This window comes from Myotis lucifugus, unplaced genomic scaffold (genome assembly GCF_000147115.1).
Source record: "Myotis lucifugus unplaced genomic scaffold, Myoluc2.0 scaffold_33, whole genome shotgun sequence".
Lineage (NCBI taxonomy): Eukaryota > Metazoa > Chordata > Mammalia > Chiroptera > Vespertilionidae > Myotis > Myotis lucifugus.
This window is the reverse complement of record NW_005871081.1, coordinates 7,999,598-8,017,379: the sequence shown is the minus strand read 5'-3', so window position 1 is coordinate 8,017,379 and position 17,782 is coordinate 7,999,598. Positions and strand designations below refer to the sequence as shown.

Genomic DNA, 17,782 nt, shown 5'->3' with positions numbered 1-17,782 from the left:
GTGTATATATGTGACTATTATCGTGGTGCCAAGGATAAAATTTAACTTTTAATAAAAAGACCAAATTGTTACATTGAGCCCTTATCCCTTTAGAGTGTTTCTCTTTTTTTTTAATTTAAAAAAAAAATATATTTCTTTTATTGATTTCAGAGAGGAAGGAAGAGGGAGAGAGAGAGATAGAAACATCAATGATGAGAGAGAATCATTGATCGGCTGCCTCCCTGCACGCCCCCTACTGGGGATGGAGCCCGCAACCCAGGCATGTGCCCTTGGCCGGAATCGAACCTGGGATCATTCAGTCCGCAGGCTGACGCTCTATCCACTGAGCCAAGCAGGCTAGGGCTAGAGTGTTTTCTTAAGTGTTCTGCATTTGTTCTGGTTATGTTGCTACTGCTCAGAGCATTATAGAAAAATCTATAGGGGAAATGGCTCCCTGAATCTGAGATTGAGGGTAATCCATGATGGTGAGCTTTCTTTTAAAGGTGAATTGAATTTTAGGAGTGAGCAATGTTATGTGTTGCCAAGTTTGACTAAATGGATATAAAAGAATGAGAATAAGTTACTTTAATCTGAAATTAGTTTAAAAAGTGTTTGAACAATGTGAACTTTGAAGTAATTGGATATATGACCTTTATATGTTGAAAATGTCAGCTCATGAACTTGTAATCGAACCGGACAGATACTGAATGAGGGCATAGGGTAAAATTAAGGATCTGTAAATGCTTGGGGACATTTGTTGCCTCAGTAAAGGACCTAGCCTTGAATGTTGCAGTTGTTAATTACACTCTATATTAGGTAGTCTTTGGAAGGATTAGAAAGAGAGAGAGAACTCCAGAACTTACTTACCTACTGGTTGTGAGTTTGTATGGACCCATACACAACGAATCTCCAATTTCCCCCTCCTGATAGAGTAGTTAGCTCTACCTTAGCAATCATATTGCAATATATGAATGTATCAAACCAGCACATTGTACACCTTCAACTATGTTATATGTCAAATCTCGATTTCAAAAAAGGAAAAGGATGTTTTGGTATTTCTGCCTTATATTCAACCATAAGCATGGAGACTTTCATTTTTCCCTACTTGGACATTTCTTACAAGGTATTCTAATACATTTTAGGATTTCTTATGATATAATCATGAGTATTAAAGGACAAAGTTACATATAAGTAATGTATTTTTCATAAAAACCAATGTCAGAAATTGGTTTTGGCATAGCAGTGGCATTTCAAAGAAGAAGTTAATATAATCCCTTTTTGGGAAGCATTTACTTAATTATATGTCATTAAGTTTTAGGCTTCTTGAGGACTGTTAAAAGAAACTGAAAGTGAATTAAAATATATAATATCCAGTCTATTAAGTAGTAGCTAAATGGAGACTAGGCTGTCTTTACATGTGAGAAACCTGAAGATAGCCACTGATATGGCAATTATAGGACATACTAAAATCACTAGTGTCTAAAACAGCGGTTCTCAACCTGTGGGTCGCGACGCCTTTGGGGGTCGAACGACCCTTTCACAAGGGTCGCCTAAGACCATCGGAAAACACATATATAATTACATATTGTTTTTGTGATTAATCACTATGCTTTAATTATGTTCAATTTGTAACAATGAAATTGGGCGTCACCACAACATGAGGAACTGTATTAAAGGGTCGCAGCATTAGGAAGGTTGAGAACCACTGGTCTAAAAGCTCAGAAAACCAAATTCTATGGGGAAAAAAATCACAGAAATGTTGTTAACATACTGATACTCTGAGGTGAAATCTTGTGTGCATTCTTTTCACAGGCTAAGAGGAGGCATAAAAAAGACTTGGCAACCAGTGACTCCAAAAAAACTACAGAGAAGCTTTTGAAAACATTTTTGAAAAGACAAGCTATCAAAACTGCCTTAAGAAGCAAAAGGTCAGAGGGAAATTACATTAATTTCAAAGATTAATTTAAGCCTTTAAAATTTTGGCATTGGATTTCTGTGTCTGCCTTTTCCTAATTTTAACTCACAGCAGGAGAGAGAGAGTAAAATGAGAGGAATAAGTGGGATGTCCCTTTGACCTAATAATTTGAAGTTTTGGAAATTCTCTGTTCGTGTGAATTAGCTTTGATGAGAAAGAAAAGCTGTAGTGTTGCCCTGCATGCACGTTTTACCTTTATAAGGTTTTTTCGTGTCTACACTTCATGCTGTGACCCAGGCTCTGAGGCACGGCAGTAAGTTTCCTCTTTCTCTAGGCTGTACTTATTTTTCACAGCAGTGGCCCGGGCAGCCGTTGCCCCTGTGTTTCCCCTTTTGCAGCTCCTCAGCATGGTTTTTGTAATCAGTGGGCGAGTACTATTGATTCAAAGTGCTATTTCCTGTCATCTCTGTTTAAGCGTGTGTGTACTTTGCAGAGATGAAGCACTACCCAGTCTTACTCAAGTTAAAAGAGAAGATGACATCTATGCTTTGCCACCTTTACAAGAGGAAGAAAAAAATAGGTAAATGTTTATTTTAAAATATTTATTATCACTGTATTCAGACAGACTTAACCCTTTATGTTTAATCTACATGTTAAGGCATGAGGAAATTAATGCATCTATAATATGCATTCTTGACACGGTTTAGAATATTTTTCAAAAGTAAATTTTTTATTGGTAACTAGTCTTTGTGTTTTGGTGGTTTGTGATGGTTTCTTTTTCTTTTTGTAGAGCCTGTACTAGGACTGTTGTTTTATAATTCACAAAACATGGATTTTAGTTTTTCTTACATTTTGATTATACTTGCTGTCTCTCCCGGTTTCTCAGCCTCATGTCTTCTCTCTCACATCACCATGCAAAAGACCACATACAACAATGTCCTTGCTAAGTCCAGTAGATGCTTTGCAGGTCTCAGTGTAACATGGTGCCTGCTGAGAACCTCTCTGGCCACTCTTTCTCAGGCTTTTTTGTGGATTCTTTCTGCTGGCTATGAATTGTCAGCGGCTTCTGTGGTTGAAGTGCAGGTAGAGGACCAGTTTGACTATGTCCTCCACCCGTCCTCATTTCTTTCTATGGGGCGCCTGAGAGGCCAGGTAACTTCTGAATCAGCCCAGTTCTCTTTATCTTCGTCACTGCCACTGTAATCTTGTCTCTAGGTTACTTTACTATACTGGCTTCCAAATCTCTTTCTGTCTCTAGTCTTACTCCTTTGTAGCAACCCCTCCCTGCGAAGCCCAGTCTCTGCTTTGTAGTGTAGAATAGAATCTATTAAATCCCAAATCTGATATTGTCGTTTCCTTGCTTAAAATACTTCCTAGCTTCTAATTTTGTTTTTTAAGGATAAAACTTCAACCCTTTAACCACATGCTTTTCTAAACAGTATAATTGCAGGAGATTCCAGAAAGCTTTCATGACATCCCAAATTCGGGTGAGGTGACTTTTATCATATTCTGGCCAACTTGCTCTTCCCTTGTGATGGAAGTTCTTAGGTCATATTGTGATTGCCCCCACCAGACTGTGAAACAGTGACGGGACATATCCTGCCATCTTATTCACCATTGTAGCCCCTACAGGTAGCAGTACCTTGAGCTCAAGAAATATTTAATCACACATTAAATATTCATTAAATCATTACATCGCACATATTGTAAATGTATGTTTGACTTTCAGCTCAGAAGAGGAAGATGAAAAAGAATGGCAAGAAAGAATGAATCAAAAACAAGCATTACAGGTATTTACATAATTTTCGAATTCGGAATTTATGCTGTTATTTGAAATGAATGGCATTAAAATGAATAATTTTAATGAGGTAGTATGAATTTTGAGAAGTGTCTTAAAAATAATGAAGATAAGTGCCTTTTTATTGTGTGTGTATGTGTATGCATGTGTATATATGTATATATAAAATACATGCATACACATATATATGGAATTATGCATAACTAGATATCCAAAATAAGCTGTTTTTCTTTTACAGCCTACCAACCAATAAATAAATAGAAATAGTTATATATGCTCATGTAAAATACAGCCACATACCACCCACAAATAACTTCTAGTAATACTTTGGCATATACTAGTCCATTCCCTATCCCTCATATGGTTGAGTGTGTGTGTATTGATTATATGTATGCATATATATGGAAATGTATGTCTTTGTATTATATGCTTCAGTTATCTATTGCTGTGTAACTTAGTGGCGTGAAAACAATCATTTATTATCATCTTTCACTGTTCAGGGGGTTGATGAAAGTGAGGCAGTTCCCTTTCAGTGCAGTCAGATCGTAGCTGGGGCTGGAGTCTCCTCAAAGGCCTTGCACGCTTAAATTCATAAGGTTCATCCCTGCCTTAGGGCCTTTACACTTGTTATTCTCTCTGGCTGAAATGCTCTGTCCTTAAGCAGGCTTTTTGTTATTTTTCAGATCCCTGTTCAAGGTCATTTTTTTAGTGGGCTCTTCTCTATTTTTCTCTTTCTACTTTTTTTAAATCTTCACCTGAGGATATGTTTTTATTGATTTTAGAGAGAGGAAGGGAGAGTGAAACATTGATTGGTTGTCTCTGTTACGTGCCCTGAATGGGAATCAAACCCGCAACCTAAATATGTGTGCTGATCGGGAATCGAACCCTACTACCTCTGGTATATGGTACAACACTCCAACTAACTGAGCCAGGTTGCTCTCTTTCTATTCTTCTAATCAACTCCCTTAGTAGAATAGCCTGCTTTATTTTCTCATTGTATCTTGTTTATTATATATCTTCCTTCACTCCTAAGAGTACGGACCTCATCTGGCATGATCTCCATAGTACTCTAGCTCCTGGAACAGTGCTTGTCACATTAGAGGTGCCTGGTAAGTAATTTTTCTTTTGAATGAATGAATGAGTGAATGAATATATTCCCTAATGTGCCATTCACTTTTAAGCCTATTGCAGATTACGTACAACTTTGTTTAGCCTATTGTAGATTATGTAGAACTCTGTTTATGATATAAGCACAAGATAACTCTGTCATGGTGAATAGCATTAAGTGTATGAAATGTTAATTTTATGGTGTTATGTTTTATTCCTTACAGGAAGAGTTCTTTCAGAATCCTCATGCAGTAGATATTGAGTCTGAAGACTTCAGCAGCCTGCCCCCTGAAATAAAGCATGAAATCTTGACTGATATGAAAGAATTTACCAAGAGAAGAAGGACATTATTTGAAGCAATGCCAGAGGTAATATATATGTAACAGCACATTAATGCATAGAATTGAGAACTGCAGAAACATTTTGCATTAGAAAAAAAAATCGACAAGCACTGTTTATACAATGTTTCCAGTAAACAGCATTTGTGAAGCATCATATACAGGGTGTCCCCCAGAAATGTATGCACTTTAACAGCTGATAGCTCAATTGATGTTTCTTTCTTTTCAGATTTAACCCAATGAAATTAATAATTATTCAAAGTGTGTATACATTTTATTTTAATTCTCAAATTTTTTATTTCATAGGTATTATATTTATGTAATCCACATACATATTAGATGTACATTTTGTTTTTTATGTATAAATACTCCACCCAGGTCAAGATATAGGGCATTTTCAGAACTTCAGCAAACATGGGATAAATACGTAAACAAATGCTCATAAGCAGAAGCCTACCTCTCTAGCCTCCACTGCCTTTTCTATAAACAATACACCTGAGCATAGAATTCTTCTATTTCTCTCTCTCTCTCTCTCTCTCTCTCTCTCTCTCTCTCTCACACACACACACACACAGATACACACAGAGATACACACATGCAAGAGAGAGAGAGAGAGAGAGAGCGCGCGCGAGCAGGGCTTGGACCGTACCACCAAGAACTCCTGCTTTGTGAGAAAGTCCCACCAGTGAGCAGCTGGATATAGAAATCAGGAAAAGGTTTCCAGTGACCTTGAAATCTCACCTACATGAGTCATTTATTTAAAATAACTGCCATGTTAACTCAATGGCTGCAGTTACAAACTCCAATATCTTTATTTAGACACTAAATCTAAGTGATCCCGGTACCTGCTCACACAGTTGCACAATCCCTTATGGTATAGGTTAAAATGGCATGGGATTTCTCTATCTATGAAGTGCTAAATCTTACACACAATCTCTTACACACAATTTCCAAGGGCCTGGCTCTTTCAGAAGGACCAGTCTTTCTTGTGAGCGCAGAATAAGCTACAATGTAGTTGTGAGAAAAAATGACTATGAGAGATCCTACTGGGAAAACACACATACACTAACAAGCTGCTTGCATATCCATGTTTTCTCAAAAAGTAATGAAGTCCAACTCACTTCCTAAATACAAGTCCATGTTTAGTTTGCACAGTAAGGACCTTTCCAGTGGATATTTAAATAGAAGACAATAATGTCTTGAACAGGCCAACTTCATTTTTTTTTTGTATACCTGATTCAACACATCAGCTTCCATCATGGTAATGCTTTGTTTAAATTTTCTGTGAAACAAAACAGCTGCTCTTGATGGAATAAAGTCACTACCAAAAAATTTTTAGAGAAAGATGTTTTTTGAGAGGAGAGGTTGATGATAAGATCTTACTCTTTAACTTGCTCATTTTTTAAAACTTTCACACCCTGTATTTATAAGTTTGAACTTGCAAATACTTACTCAAAGAAAGGTTTCTTGATTTTCCACCCAAGATCAGATCTTGTCTCCTGTTTGTATTTTCATAGTACCCTATAATTTCCTTTCATATTTTTTAGCACCCAGATATGCCTATCTTGCTCACTTCTGTATTTTCAACACCTAGCTTAGTATCTTTCCCATAGTCAATGCCCATTATATGCCTAGTGGTTCAATTCTTAGGTTAGTTCATAAAAGTTATTTTAACCCATAATATTCATTGTAGAATACGATAGTAATATAGAACCTAATCACATTGGAAAAGTTTGTTCTAACTGGAAATTCCACGTACTTCTTCCTCTGTTACAAGGCTGGAAATGCAGTTGTATCTCCATGTTTCCTCTTCTTCTTTCTGGACATTGGTAATAGGGAATTTAGTGGTAAATTCTTTAAATTAAAGCATTTGATAGTGACCCCATAGCCACAGAAACCCCCAGCAGGGTGGTGTATGGAGTTGGGTTTTATTGAGCATATCTCCTGATAATGCTACAACGTTAATTCTTACTATCTTTAGTTGGTGAGTTTTCTTTTCCTTTCTACTGCTACCACCTATTATTTCTAACATTGTTCTCCTTTAATTCACTGTAGGTCAGAATGTAAATTTTTGCAGCACTATTATTCCTAATGAATGGATTTGGTATTCTTTTTTCTGCAGACTTTTACCATTTTTAAAATTGATAATAAAATATGAAAAAGGCAGGAGAGACTTCATTTCTCTCACTCCTTTCTTTTTTTCCATGAAGAATGTGAACACAGGAAATAGCTAAGGTATACAGAAGTGGTATGCAAAGCACAGAAGTAAATTTATTTTTATTTCAGGGGAAAAATCCAGGCTCAATCTACCAATAAAGCATTTTGTTTCTTGAGTGTAAAAGGATCTTTGGCTGGTCTTTGAGGAAATAGCATTTGGATTATGTAAACAACAATGGGAAAGGGAGAAAGAGACAGTCCCTAATGACTTGCTCCACTTGCTTTTCTTTGCCACCACACAGCCTCTGGGATCTGTAGACTAGGGTAGTACAGCGCAGCGGCTCATTGAATGTGTAATTCTCACAGCTAAGGGAAGTTGTAAGTGATCCAGGTTGGGTCGTTGTGTCATCTCTACAGTGGGCAAATACAATTCATGCACCGGGCCTCTAGTATAGTATAAGGGTTAATCAAAAGATCTGCTTTTGATCCCAGATCTCTCACTTACTAGCTATGTGCTTCTAGGAAGGGTACTTAACCTATTTAAGTCTTAGTTTTTTCACTTTTAGATAGATTGGACATAATGATATTTGTCTCATCGGTGGTTGAGAATAAAATTGGATAATATATATAAAAGTACTTAGAAGAATGCCTTACACAGGAAATGCTTTGCAAATGTTTACTATTAATAACTGGTTGCTATGATTTATTGTTTATCTTTTGTGGGCCAGGGACTATGCTGGGCACTTTACTTGCCTATTTACTGACATTCTAGAAAGTTGTCTCATCTGTTAAGCCATAATAAAAATGTCACAGTGCCTGGCATGCATCACGTGCTCAAGCCATGTATTTTTAATGAGTGATTAAATCATAAACAGTAGCATGGTTTCTTTTGTTTTGCTCAATTCCTTTTGTTTTAAAGTTTATGTTATTGTTTTGTTCTAAGTTTTCAAATTTTACTTTTATAATATGAAAATACCACCAATGAAAAAAAATTAATTGCTCTTTGTTAACCTTTTGGGAAAGAGATGGATATGTGGTAATATCTGTATTTAATATAAATTCATTTTGCTTGTTTGCTTTAGGAGTCCAATGACTTTTCACAATACCAGCTCAAAGGCTTACTTAAAAAAAACTATCTCAACCAACACATAGAAAATGTCCAAAAGGAAATGAATCAGCAACATTCAGGACAAATCCAAAGGCAATATGAAGATGAAGGGGGCTTTTTGAAAGAGGTGGAGTCAAGAAGAGTGGTCTCTGAAGACACTTCACATTACATCTTGATAAAAGGTATTGGGCACCATCATTTATTTGATAGTTAAAAACCAAAAATGTGTTGTGTCTCTGAACTCTATAAACTACCATCCCTGGATAATATTAATGAAACCTACTTATGTAATAATAATTGTGTAAGTTATTAATGGATTACCTATTTTAATGGGTTGTACCAACCCACTTTAATATTAACTAATGAGTTAACTTTTTAATTGCTGATTAAATGAAAATGTGTAACTCCATATATGAGAATCAGTATACTCTTGTTCATGTTACTAGAAGTATTATACTGTAAATCTACATAGTTTTACTTTTTCTTAAGGTATACAAGCTAAGAAAGTTGCAGATGTGGATTCAGAGTCTTTTCCATCTTCCAGCAAAATGCACAACACGTCTTTTGACATAAAGTCATCTCCATGTGAAAAACTGAAGCCAGAGAAAGAGCCTGATGCCACCCCTCCTTCTCCAAGAACTGTACTGGCCATGCAAGCTGCCATGTTGGGCAGTAGCTCCGAAGAGGAGCTGGAGAGTGAGAATCAAAGGCAGCACAATAAGAGGAATGCGTTTACTGCTGGAGATGGGGGCTCCGTATCACCACTGACTCTCCTGGCTATTCAGAAAGCTCTGGATGATGATGAAGACGTGAAAGTGCGTGCTGGGAATGATGTGCAGACTGGAGGGTCAGAAGCCAAAAAACTGGTTATGAGCAGTTCTGATGAGGAAACTGATGAAGGACTTCAAACAAGAGATAGAAAAGGAATGCTGTTGACAACAGTGCCTCATTCAACCAGTGTGAACTTTGTAGAGGAGCGTGTAACCTGCACTAATAATGAAAAAGAGGTAGCCGACTCACCTCCTTTGTCAAGTACTGTCTTTTGTGAAGGCAGTGAAGCTAACATTCCAAAAGAACAAATGTCATTTAGTCACGGGGTTAACAAAGCCTTTCAGACAAGTGATGAGCCTACGGTTAATGATAGGAAAGATTCAGTTCCTTTAGAAAACACAGTGGTTATTCACGTGAATGCACCTGGGCTCCCGAGTGGAGGAGAACTGACATCAGCACCTCCTGTAAATCCAAGTTCTGTATCAGAGAATGAAACATACACCAAAGTGCTGGAGATACAACAAGATCTTTGTCCATCTGAGGTTAAATATGATTCTTCTGTTATTTCAAGTAACGATGAATGTGAAAAAAATCCTGCTTCTAAAGTTATTGCTACTGTCAGTTTACAAGGAACACGTAACACACTAAGTATCCCATCAGAGGCAATAAGTAACTTAGAAAATGCTAAAGAGCATGAGAATTTCCTGAAAACCATCCAAGAATGTGAGACAATGGAATCTTCAGGCCAGGATTTAATTTCAGCTCCAAAGTCTATGGAACCAATGGAAATCAACTCTGAGGAAAGTGAATCTGATGGTAGGTGCTTACTCTGTTCTCTTTTAGAGATAAGAATGGTGGTACTTCACCTTTGTGGGAACTGAGAGATCCTTTATTGTGGTCCAGTTGCCACTCTGTTCAGTTGATGACCTAGAGACCCGGAAAGGTGAAATGACTTTCCCAAGGGCACACAGCTAGTGATGGAATCTTGACCTTTCCTGTTTTGTTATTCTTTTTGTATTTATTTTTAAATGGAGGGAGTACCCAAATTGGAGAAGATAAAAAGTTTCCTTTCAGTTCTTTTAACTTTATTTTGAATTAATTACAAACTTAAAGTCAAAAGAATATTATAGAACATTCTGATTCCTTATCCAGTACCTCAGTGGCTAGCATTTACCACATTGGCTTTATCATATCTCTCTATGTATATTATATATCTATATCTATTTCTGTATACATTTTTATACAGCCAAACACCATTATTTATAGATTCCGTATTTGTAGAATTTATTTGTAACCCCAGAATCAATACTACCCACACTGTTTGTGGTCATTGGTGGACATGCATAGAGCAGCTAAAAATTTGAGTTGCCACACTGTTCCCAGCTGAGGTTGAGCAAGGTGACACTCTGCCTTTTTGTTTCAACTCTCCTACACAGACCAGAGGGTGGAGATGGGAGAGAGCAGTGCAGTGTAGATCAAGAAGCTTTGGCTCTAGGGCCAGTTGGACAGGTTTGATTCTCAGCTCAGGCACCAGTTATTAGGGTGGCCTCAGGCAAGTCTTTTAACACCTCTAAACTTTGTTTTCTTTTTGTAAAATAAAGAAAACAGTTTACCAAGATGGGTTGCTTTTAGGATTTAGAATTATAAATCTATTTCCTCGAGGTACAAAGTTTCAGTATTCATGTATTTAGTGTTCTCAGTGACTTTATTTACAGAACATAAATGCTGCAAATAAGAAGAAATGACTGTGCAGCTCCCTCAACTCCCCCTCCCTCCCCTACACATACACCTGGTAATTTATTTTCCTAGTGTCTGCCAGGTTACTCCATTTGAAAGTTGGTATTTCCCCTTTGTAATGAGGAAGTATTTTATGGAAAGGAGTATTGGGGGCTACATAAATATGCTGTTACTAAACAAACCTTCACCCACTCTTTTTAGCATCCATTGAAGATTTTTACCTGAATAAATTATGCTATTATGGTTGCCAAATGGGGGTTTTTAAACTCTGTTTCTTATATATTGTTGGCATCCAACTATAAGGAAGATCATTCCCTTCTCCCATTTATTTATTGTATCAGTCTAAACTCATGGATTCCTATTTTATCTAGAAGTTATGGTACTACCATACTTTACTTTGTTGTTTGAATTGTCTCAGCTTTGGCCTGTAGCTAGTTTGTCCCTTCAAGCTGGCTCCTGTGACTTTTGACAATTACCCATTATATTTTGAGCATTTCTTTACTTCCTGGACAAGATATTCCAGGTTTACCTTGTACTTTCCCTGCCCTTCCCTGAAACCAGCCATTTTGCCAAAGAGCCCTGGTTCCTTGTAATGGCATGATGTTTAGAAACCAAGATCTGTTATTGGAGTATCATTGCTTCAGGCCCTCTTAGCAGCAAAGCCAGGACATATATTTATACATACACACGTGCACGCACACATCTAATTTATCCCTATCTATATATTAAAATCCATAAATTCACACTGATATTGGCACTTCCAGTCCAACATCACAGATTTCATTCTAGTCTTTACCTTCTTTGAAATTTCCCTAACAGTGAGGAACCTTGCTCCCATTATCTTCAACATGGGTACTTATTTGCTTATTGTCTTTATAACCATCTCCTGATCCCAGTGGCCTCTTCCTTGGCTTAGGCTGTTTCCTCACCCCAGGCCTCTGGCCCTGAGAGCCCTGCCCCCTCCATCCTGATTGTGCCCTCATACCCCAGCCCACTGTGCCTGAGGGATGGAAGGGAATCACAGTACTTTTTAAAGGAAAGACCTGAGAGGAGGAAAAGCAAGTGGAAGAGGAAGAGCTGTTTCTCTTGAGTACTTATCCAGGATTTTTCCCCCACTATATCATAGCTTTATTCTCTGCTATTGAGTTGGGTTGTTTTCCTGAGCAGGATGCAAGGGTGATTTCTTTCCTGGGTTCTTGTCCGGATGGATTCGAAGAATGAAGCCACGGACAAAAGGTGGTAGATCAAAGGGTGGAAATTTACTGGAAGCGAGTATAGACTGCCACATAGGAAGGGGGTCTCAAGGGGGTAACCCACCAAGCTCGTTTTTGCTAAGGTTTATAAAGGTGCAGTTCTTTGTCTCTTCATACTCCCTTCTAAATGGTCACTCTTGCAGACTATCCACTTTAAAGCCCAAACCCCACGTAGTGTCTCCCTCCTTCTCTCCCTCTTCAGTGGTAGAATTCTCTATCTCTTGTGAAAATCTGTTTTCCTCTTTCTCCCATATGTCGGCATTTCTCTATCCTCTGAAAGTTTGTTTCCTCTTTCTCCCCATACCCTGTGGCTTTTCCCTATCTTCTGTGAATGGATGTCTTCCTCTCTCTCCTTATCCTGTGGCACCTCTTTTTTTCTCTTCTCTGTGAATGTATGCCTTCTGGCAGCTCCAAGTCCCCACCTATGCCTTCCTCCCCCATGGATCTTCTTTATTCCTAAAACTCCCTAAATCTGCCCATTTTATCCCTAAAACTCCTTTCACTGTGTTCATAGTGAAATTGCATAAAACTTTAACAACCTCTGTGATTGTTTATATATCCAGAAATTCTTCTTTTTGAATTTTAAAACAATAATAGTTAATTTAAAGAACATATTTGTATAAAGTTAATATGCAAATATTTGAAAGCTTGGTTCCTAATTAAAGATAGTGCCAGTTTATTTCATTGAAAAGGCTTATTTTGAAGTTATAGGCATCTCTCATTAAATTTATTTAATAGTAATATGCTACTGTCACCTGTTTTCTATTACATTTAGGTCTTTTCTTTTTAGGGTAAACAATTTTTCAGAATATTTTGGGAAGCCATTGATGATTTCAGGATAATGTTAATGTTTCAGTTGTAGATAAAGTGACCTTATTATTTTGGTACAGGAAGTTTCATTGAAGTACAGAGTGTACTTAGTGATGACGAACCTCAGACTGAGTTAGCAGAAGCTTCCAAACCTTCCTCTGGACAAGGTGAAGAGGAACTGATAGGAACTATGAAAGAAGCCACCGGTGACTCTGAGAGCCTCCTAAGAGACAACTCTGAAAGTGAGCCTTTGGGTATTGAGCCACATGAAGAAACTGAAAATGATGCAGATGATTCGCTCAATGAATGGCAAGATATTAATTTGGTAATAATGTTATGTCACGCTTTAACTTATTGTTAAGGAAGCCATGTTAAGTAGCTTTTGAGTTTTAAGGAGTTACTAGATGAATATTTATTAGCTATTTGCATGCATTTTTTTGTTCTTGCTGATGGTTCCTCTTATATGTAGGTTATTGTCTGGGAAAGTCTCCACTTTTGCTGTGATTTAGTGACTTGTTCAGAAATCCAAGTAATCTTCATAAGGGGAGAACTTATTTGTAATTTCAGATTAAGTGCAGGTTTTTGTAACAAATGAATTGAATTGGATTATTAATATGATTATCTACAAGTGAAATTATTTTGTAGGAGGAGCTGGAAACTCTGGAGAACAACCTTTTAACACAACAGAATTCTTTGAAAGCTCAAAAACAGCAGCAAGAACGGATCGCTGCTACTGTTACAGGACAGATGTTTTTGGAAAGCCAGGTACGTTTACCAACTTGGCCCTCTTTTTTTAAAAAAATATTTTTCTTGCTTTTAGAGAGGAAGGGAGAGAGAGATAGAGAGATAGAAACAACAATGATGAGAGAGAATCATTGATTGGTTCCTGCATGCCCCACACTGAGGATCGAGCCCGAAAACTGGGCATGTGCCCTGACTGGGAATCAAACCATGACCTCCTGGTTCATAGGTTGATGCTCAACCACTGAGCCATGCTGGCTGGGCTCCAACTTAGGCCTCTTTTAATAATATCTATTGATATTTTTACTCATTCAGATTCCCTGAGGGAATGCATTTAATAAAATGTGTAAGCACTCCTTCCATTTCTGGGTCAAGGAAGGTACTGCATTTCAGTAGTGTCATTGTTTATCTGTAACTCTTTAGGAACTTCTTCGCCTGTTTGGAATTCCATACATTGAGGCTCCCATGGAAGCAGAGGCTCAGTGTGCCATTCTGGACCTGACTGATCAAACTTCCGGAACAATCACTGATGATAGTGATATTTGGCTGTTTGGAGCACGGCATGTGTATAAAAACTTTTTTAATAAAAATAAGTTTGTAGAATATTACCAATATGTGGACTTTCACAATCAGTTAGGTAAGACTTCAGAGTATGATTACTTTTCTGAAAATTACCTTTAGAATTTGTATTGTACTTTTTTCTTTCTAAGGAACTAATTTGATGCATTAATAGAAATGATAGGTCTGTACAATTTTCATATAAGTGATCTTTTGCTTATTAGAGGAATAGGATTTTTAAATTAGGTTTAAGAAATTAAAATCCTAGTATGAGTCAGTGTTTTTGCAATGTAATCATCTGACCTGTTTAAACTTTGGTTACCTGAGATCTTGAGAGTGAACCAAAGGTGGTAGTGAGAGAAGGCAGGTGGGAGTCTCTCCTGCTGGATTCATGAACTTCATGGCCCTATACTGGTGTTTCTGGAAGTCTTTCTCCCATTTATCCAACAAGTATATATTTTATATTTAGTGATTTCTATGTGCCAGTTGTTTTTGGCAATGAGGAAACAGCAAGAATAAAACCGTCTTGCCCTAACCGGGTTGGCTCAGTGGATAGAGTGTCGGCCTGCGGACTGAAGGGTCCCAGGTTCGATTCTGGTCAAGGGCATGTACCTTGGTTGTGGGCACATCCCCAGTAGGGGGTGTGCAGGAGGCAGCTGATCAATGTTTCTAACTCTCTATCCCTCTCCCTTCCTCTCTGTAAAAAAATCAATAAAATATATATTTTTAAAAACCCGTCTAATAGAAACATGATAAAAAGCAAATCATAATTGCACAGTTAGTGGTATGTGCCATATAGAAAAATAAAGAAGTGAAAGAGAGGAGAGAGTCACAGGAAGTGCATGTACTGTTTTATGTAGAGCTGTGGTTGGGAAAGGCTTTACTAATAGGTAACTTTTGGACTGGGGCCTAAAGGAAAGCAAAAACTAGTATTTTAGATATCTTGGAGATGAGCATGTCAGACAAGGGACTAGCATGTGCAAAGGCCCTCAGGCACAAGACTCAAGTTTGGTTGGTGTGTTCTGTAGAATCAAGAGGTTGTTATGTATTGAATTATGTTCCCTCAAAATTCATATGTTGTAGGCTTAACCCCCAGCACCTTAGAATGTGGCTGTATTTGGAGATAGTGTTTAAAGAGGTAATTATTAAATTAGGTCATTAGTGTGGGCCTACTCCAATCTGACTTGTGTCCTTATATGTAAAGGAGGTTGGAATATAGAGGAAAGAGGGAAGACCATGTGAAGACATATGGAGAAGATAGCCATCTATCTGTAAGTTAAGGAGAGAGGCCTTCAGGAGAAACTAATCCTGCCAACACCTTGATTTAAGACTTCTAACCTCCCAAACTGAGGAAATAAATTCCTGTTGTTAAGCCATTTCGTCTGGTCACTTGTTGTTACAGCCTGAGCAAACTAAGAAAGCGAGGCCTGTGTGAGTGAATGAGGAGGAGAATGGCAAGAGTTAATATCAGAGAGGAAGGAGGAGATTAAAAATTAAGTATGGGCCGAAACCGGTTTGGCTCAGTGGATAGAGCGTCGGCCTGCGGACTGAAAGGTCCCAGGTTTGATTCCAGTCAAGGGCATGTACCTGGGTTGCGGGCACATCCCCAGTAGGAGATGTGCAGGAGGCAGCTGATCGATGTTTCTCTCTCATCGATGTTTCTAACTCTATCTCTCTCCCTTCCTCTCTGTAAAATATCAATAAAATACATTTAAAAAAAAAATTAAGTATGGTCTGCCATGCTATAGAAAGGATTTGTGAGTGGATTGGGTGTGAAATTTGAGAGAAGGAGAATAGTCAAGGATGGCTTCCCATCCTGAGCAGTTGGTAGAATGGACTTGCAACTAATGAGACGAAAACTGGGGAAGGAGCAGTTGGAGCAAGAGAGAGAGGAAGATCCAGGTTTGGATCTGTCATATCTGAGATGCCCATTACATACCCAAATGGAGGTGTTAAGGTGATAGTTAAATATGTGTCTGGGTGACAGGAGAAATCCAGGCTGGATAGCTAAATTTGTGGATCAGAGTATAGGTGGTGTTTGATAGATGGTATTAAAAGCTGAGGATGGATGACACTTTAAAATTCTTAATAGATGGCCATTAAAAAATAATCTATTTTCCAATAGTAAATAAGAAATATCTTTGGCTGTTGTTCATATAATAAAATGTCTATAAATGTTATGTGTAATGTTTATAAAATAAAATGAAAAACAAAAATATATAATAATTTTTACTCTTACAGGATTGGACCGGAACAAATTAATAAATTTGGCCTATTTGCTTGGAAGTGATTACACAGAAGGAATAGCAACTGTAGGTTGTGTTACAGCTATGGAAATTCTCAATGAATTCCCTGGACATGGCTTGGAACCTCTCCTAAAGTTTTCGTAAGTTCTTTCTTAATTTCTTTAATCCAGATGTTCGTATAAATACCCAGATTAACAAACAGAACTATTATTTACACCATGAATGGTTATAAATCATTGTTCATTAAGAAAATAGGAGGTACTGGTTGGAATTGCTAGTGTGTTTTCCCTATTCTAGAATTTCAGTGAAATTAGAGACCCTGTTTTTTAGTGTTGCCCAGGCTTATCCTAATTCAGGGATACAAAGCCAGTCCTGTGGTATTTCCTAGGTGTACAGAAATTGCTGCTTTATTTATTCAAATATTTATTTAGACACTGTCCTAGGCTGGGATAGAAAAGATGACTAAGTGATGGACCATTACAGACCATACCCTCAAGCAGTTGCCATGCTCTTGGGGGTGACAGAGAAACAAACCATACTTGTACTGCTGTTTGTTGAGTGTTCTGAAAGAGGTCGGCCAGAGAGGGGAATGGAAATATAATGCCAGGAACTTTATATTAGGCACTGCTGTCCTTTTTCTCACTGCATGTATACTGTGATGTATTTAGTGGTGAGGTGCATTCCACATAGAACCTAAAGTTGTCCTATACTTGAGGCACACTCAATTTTGGAGATTCTGAGATGGTAGTAGTTATGAGTATGTCTGTGAAAGTAGTTCTTTGATAAGGTTATCCCTTGATGACATCTTTAAAAAAATTGAACTATAATTCACATACCATAAATTTCATTTTTTTAAAGTGTACAATTCAGTGACTTTTAGAATATTCATGAGATTGTGATGGCATATTCTAACCATCAGTTGGTCATGAAATACTATTTGGCAGCAGACGATTTAATGATTTTTTTTTTAGAATTCTCTCCAGTTGTATCTCCTGTGTTTGAAAAATTCTGGGTTATTCTGGTCTGAAGAATCACTGATGAGAATTAAAACTTAAATACAAAATTGTTTTAATGACTGCTGTCCTCCAGTTTTAGCACACACACAAATGTATTTTTCTTTATGCTTTTTATCTCTTTTCATATTTTATTATTGTTGAGGAAATATATACTGGAGGTAAGTTATTAGGTGGCTTATAGGTCATGGTATTTTAATAACTTGAAAAACTACAAATCACTTTTTTATACAAATAATACATAATAGAAA

At 37.4% G+C, this 17,782-nt stretch overlaps 1 protein-coding gene across 1 annotated transcript in view; it reads left to right on the top strand.

The window, feature by feature from the left end:
• LOC102441395 (DNA repair protein complementing XP-G cells) overlaps nt 1–17,782 on the top strand; it is a 59,298-nt gene that overhangs the window by 34,257 nt on the left and 7,259 nt on the right. Inside the window, exons 11-20 of the mRNA XM_023752475.1 lie at nt 1,792–1,907; nt 2,388–2,474; nt 3,624–3,684; nt 5,024–5,167; nt 8,377–8,584; nt 8,892–9,989; nt 13,054–13,298; nt 13,619–13,738; nt 14,138–14,351; nt 16,514–16,658. Coding sequence (XP_023608243.1) covers nt 1,792–1,907; nt 2,388–2,474; nt 3,624–3,684; nt 5,024–5,167; nt 8,377–8,584; nt 8,892–9,989; nt 13,054–13,298; nt 13,619–13,738; nt 14,138–14,351; nt 16,514–16,658 — 2,438 coding nt within the window. The remainder of the gene's footprint in view (nt 1–1,791; nt 1,908–2,387; nt 2,475–3,623; nt 3,685–5,023; nt 5,168–8,376; nt 8,585–8,891; nt 9,990–13,053; nt 13,299–13,618; nt 13,739–14,137; nt 14,352–16,513; nt 16,659–17,782) is intronic.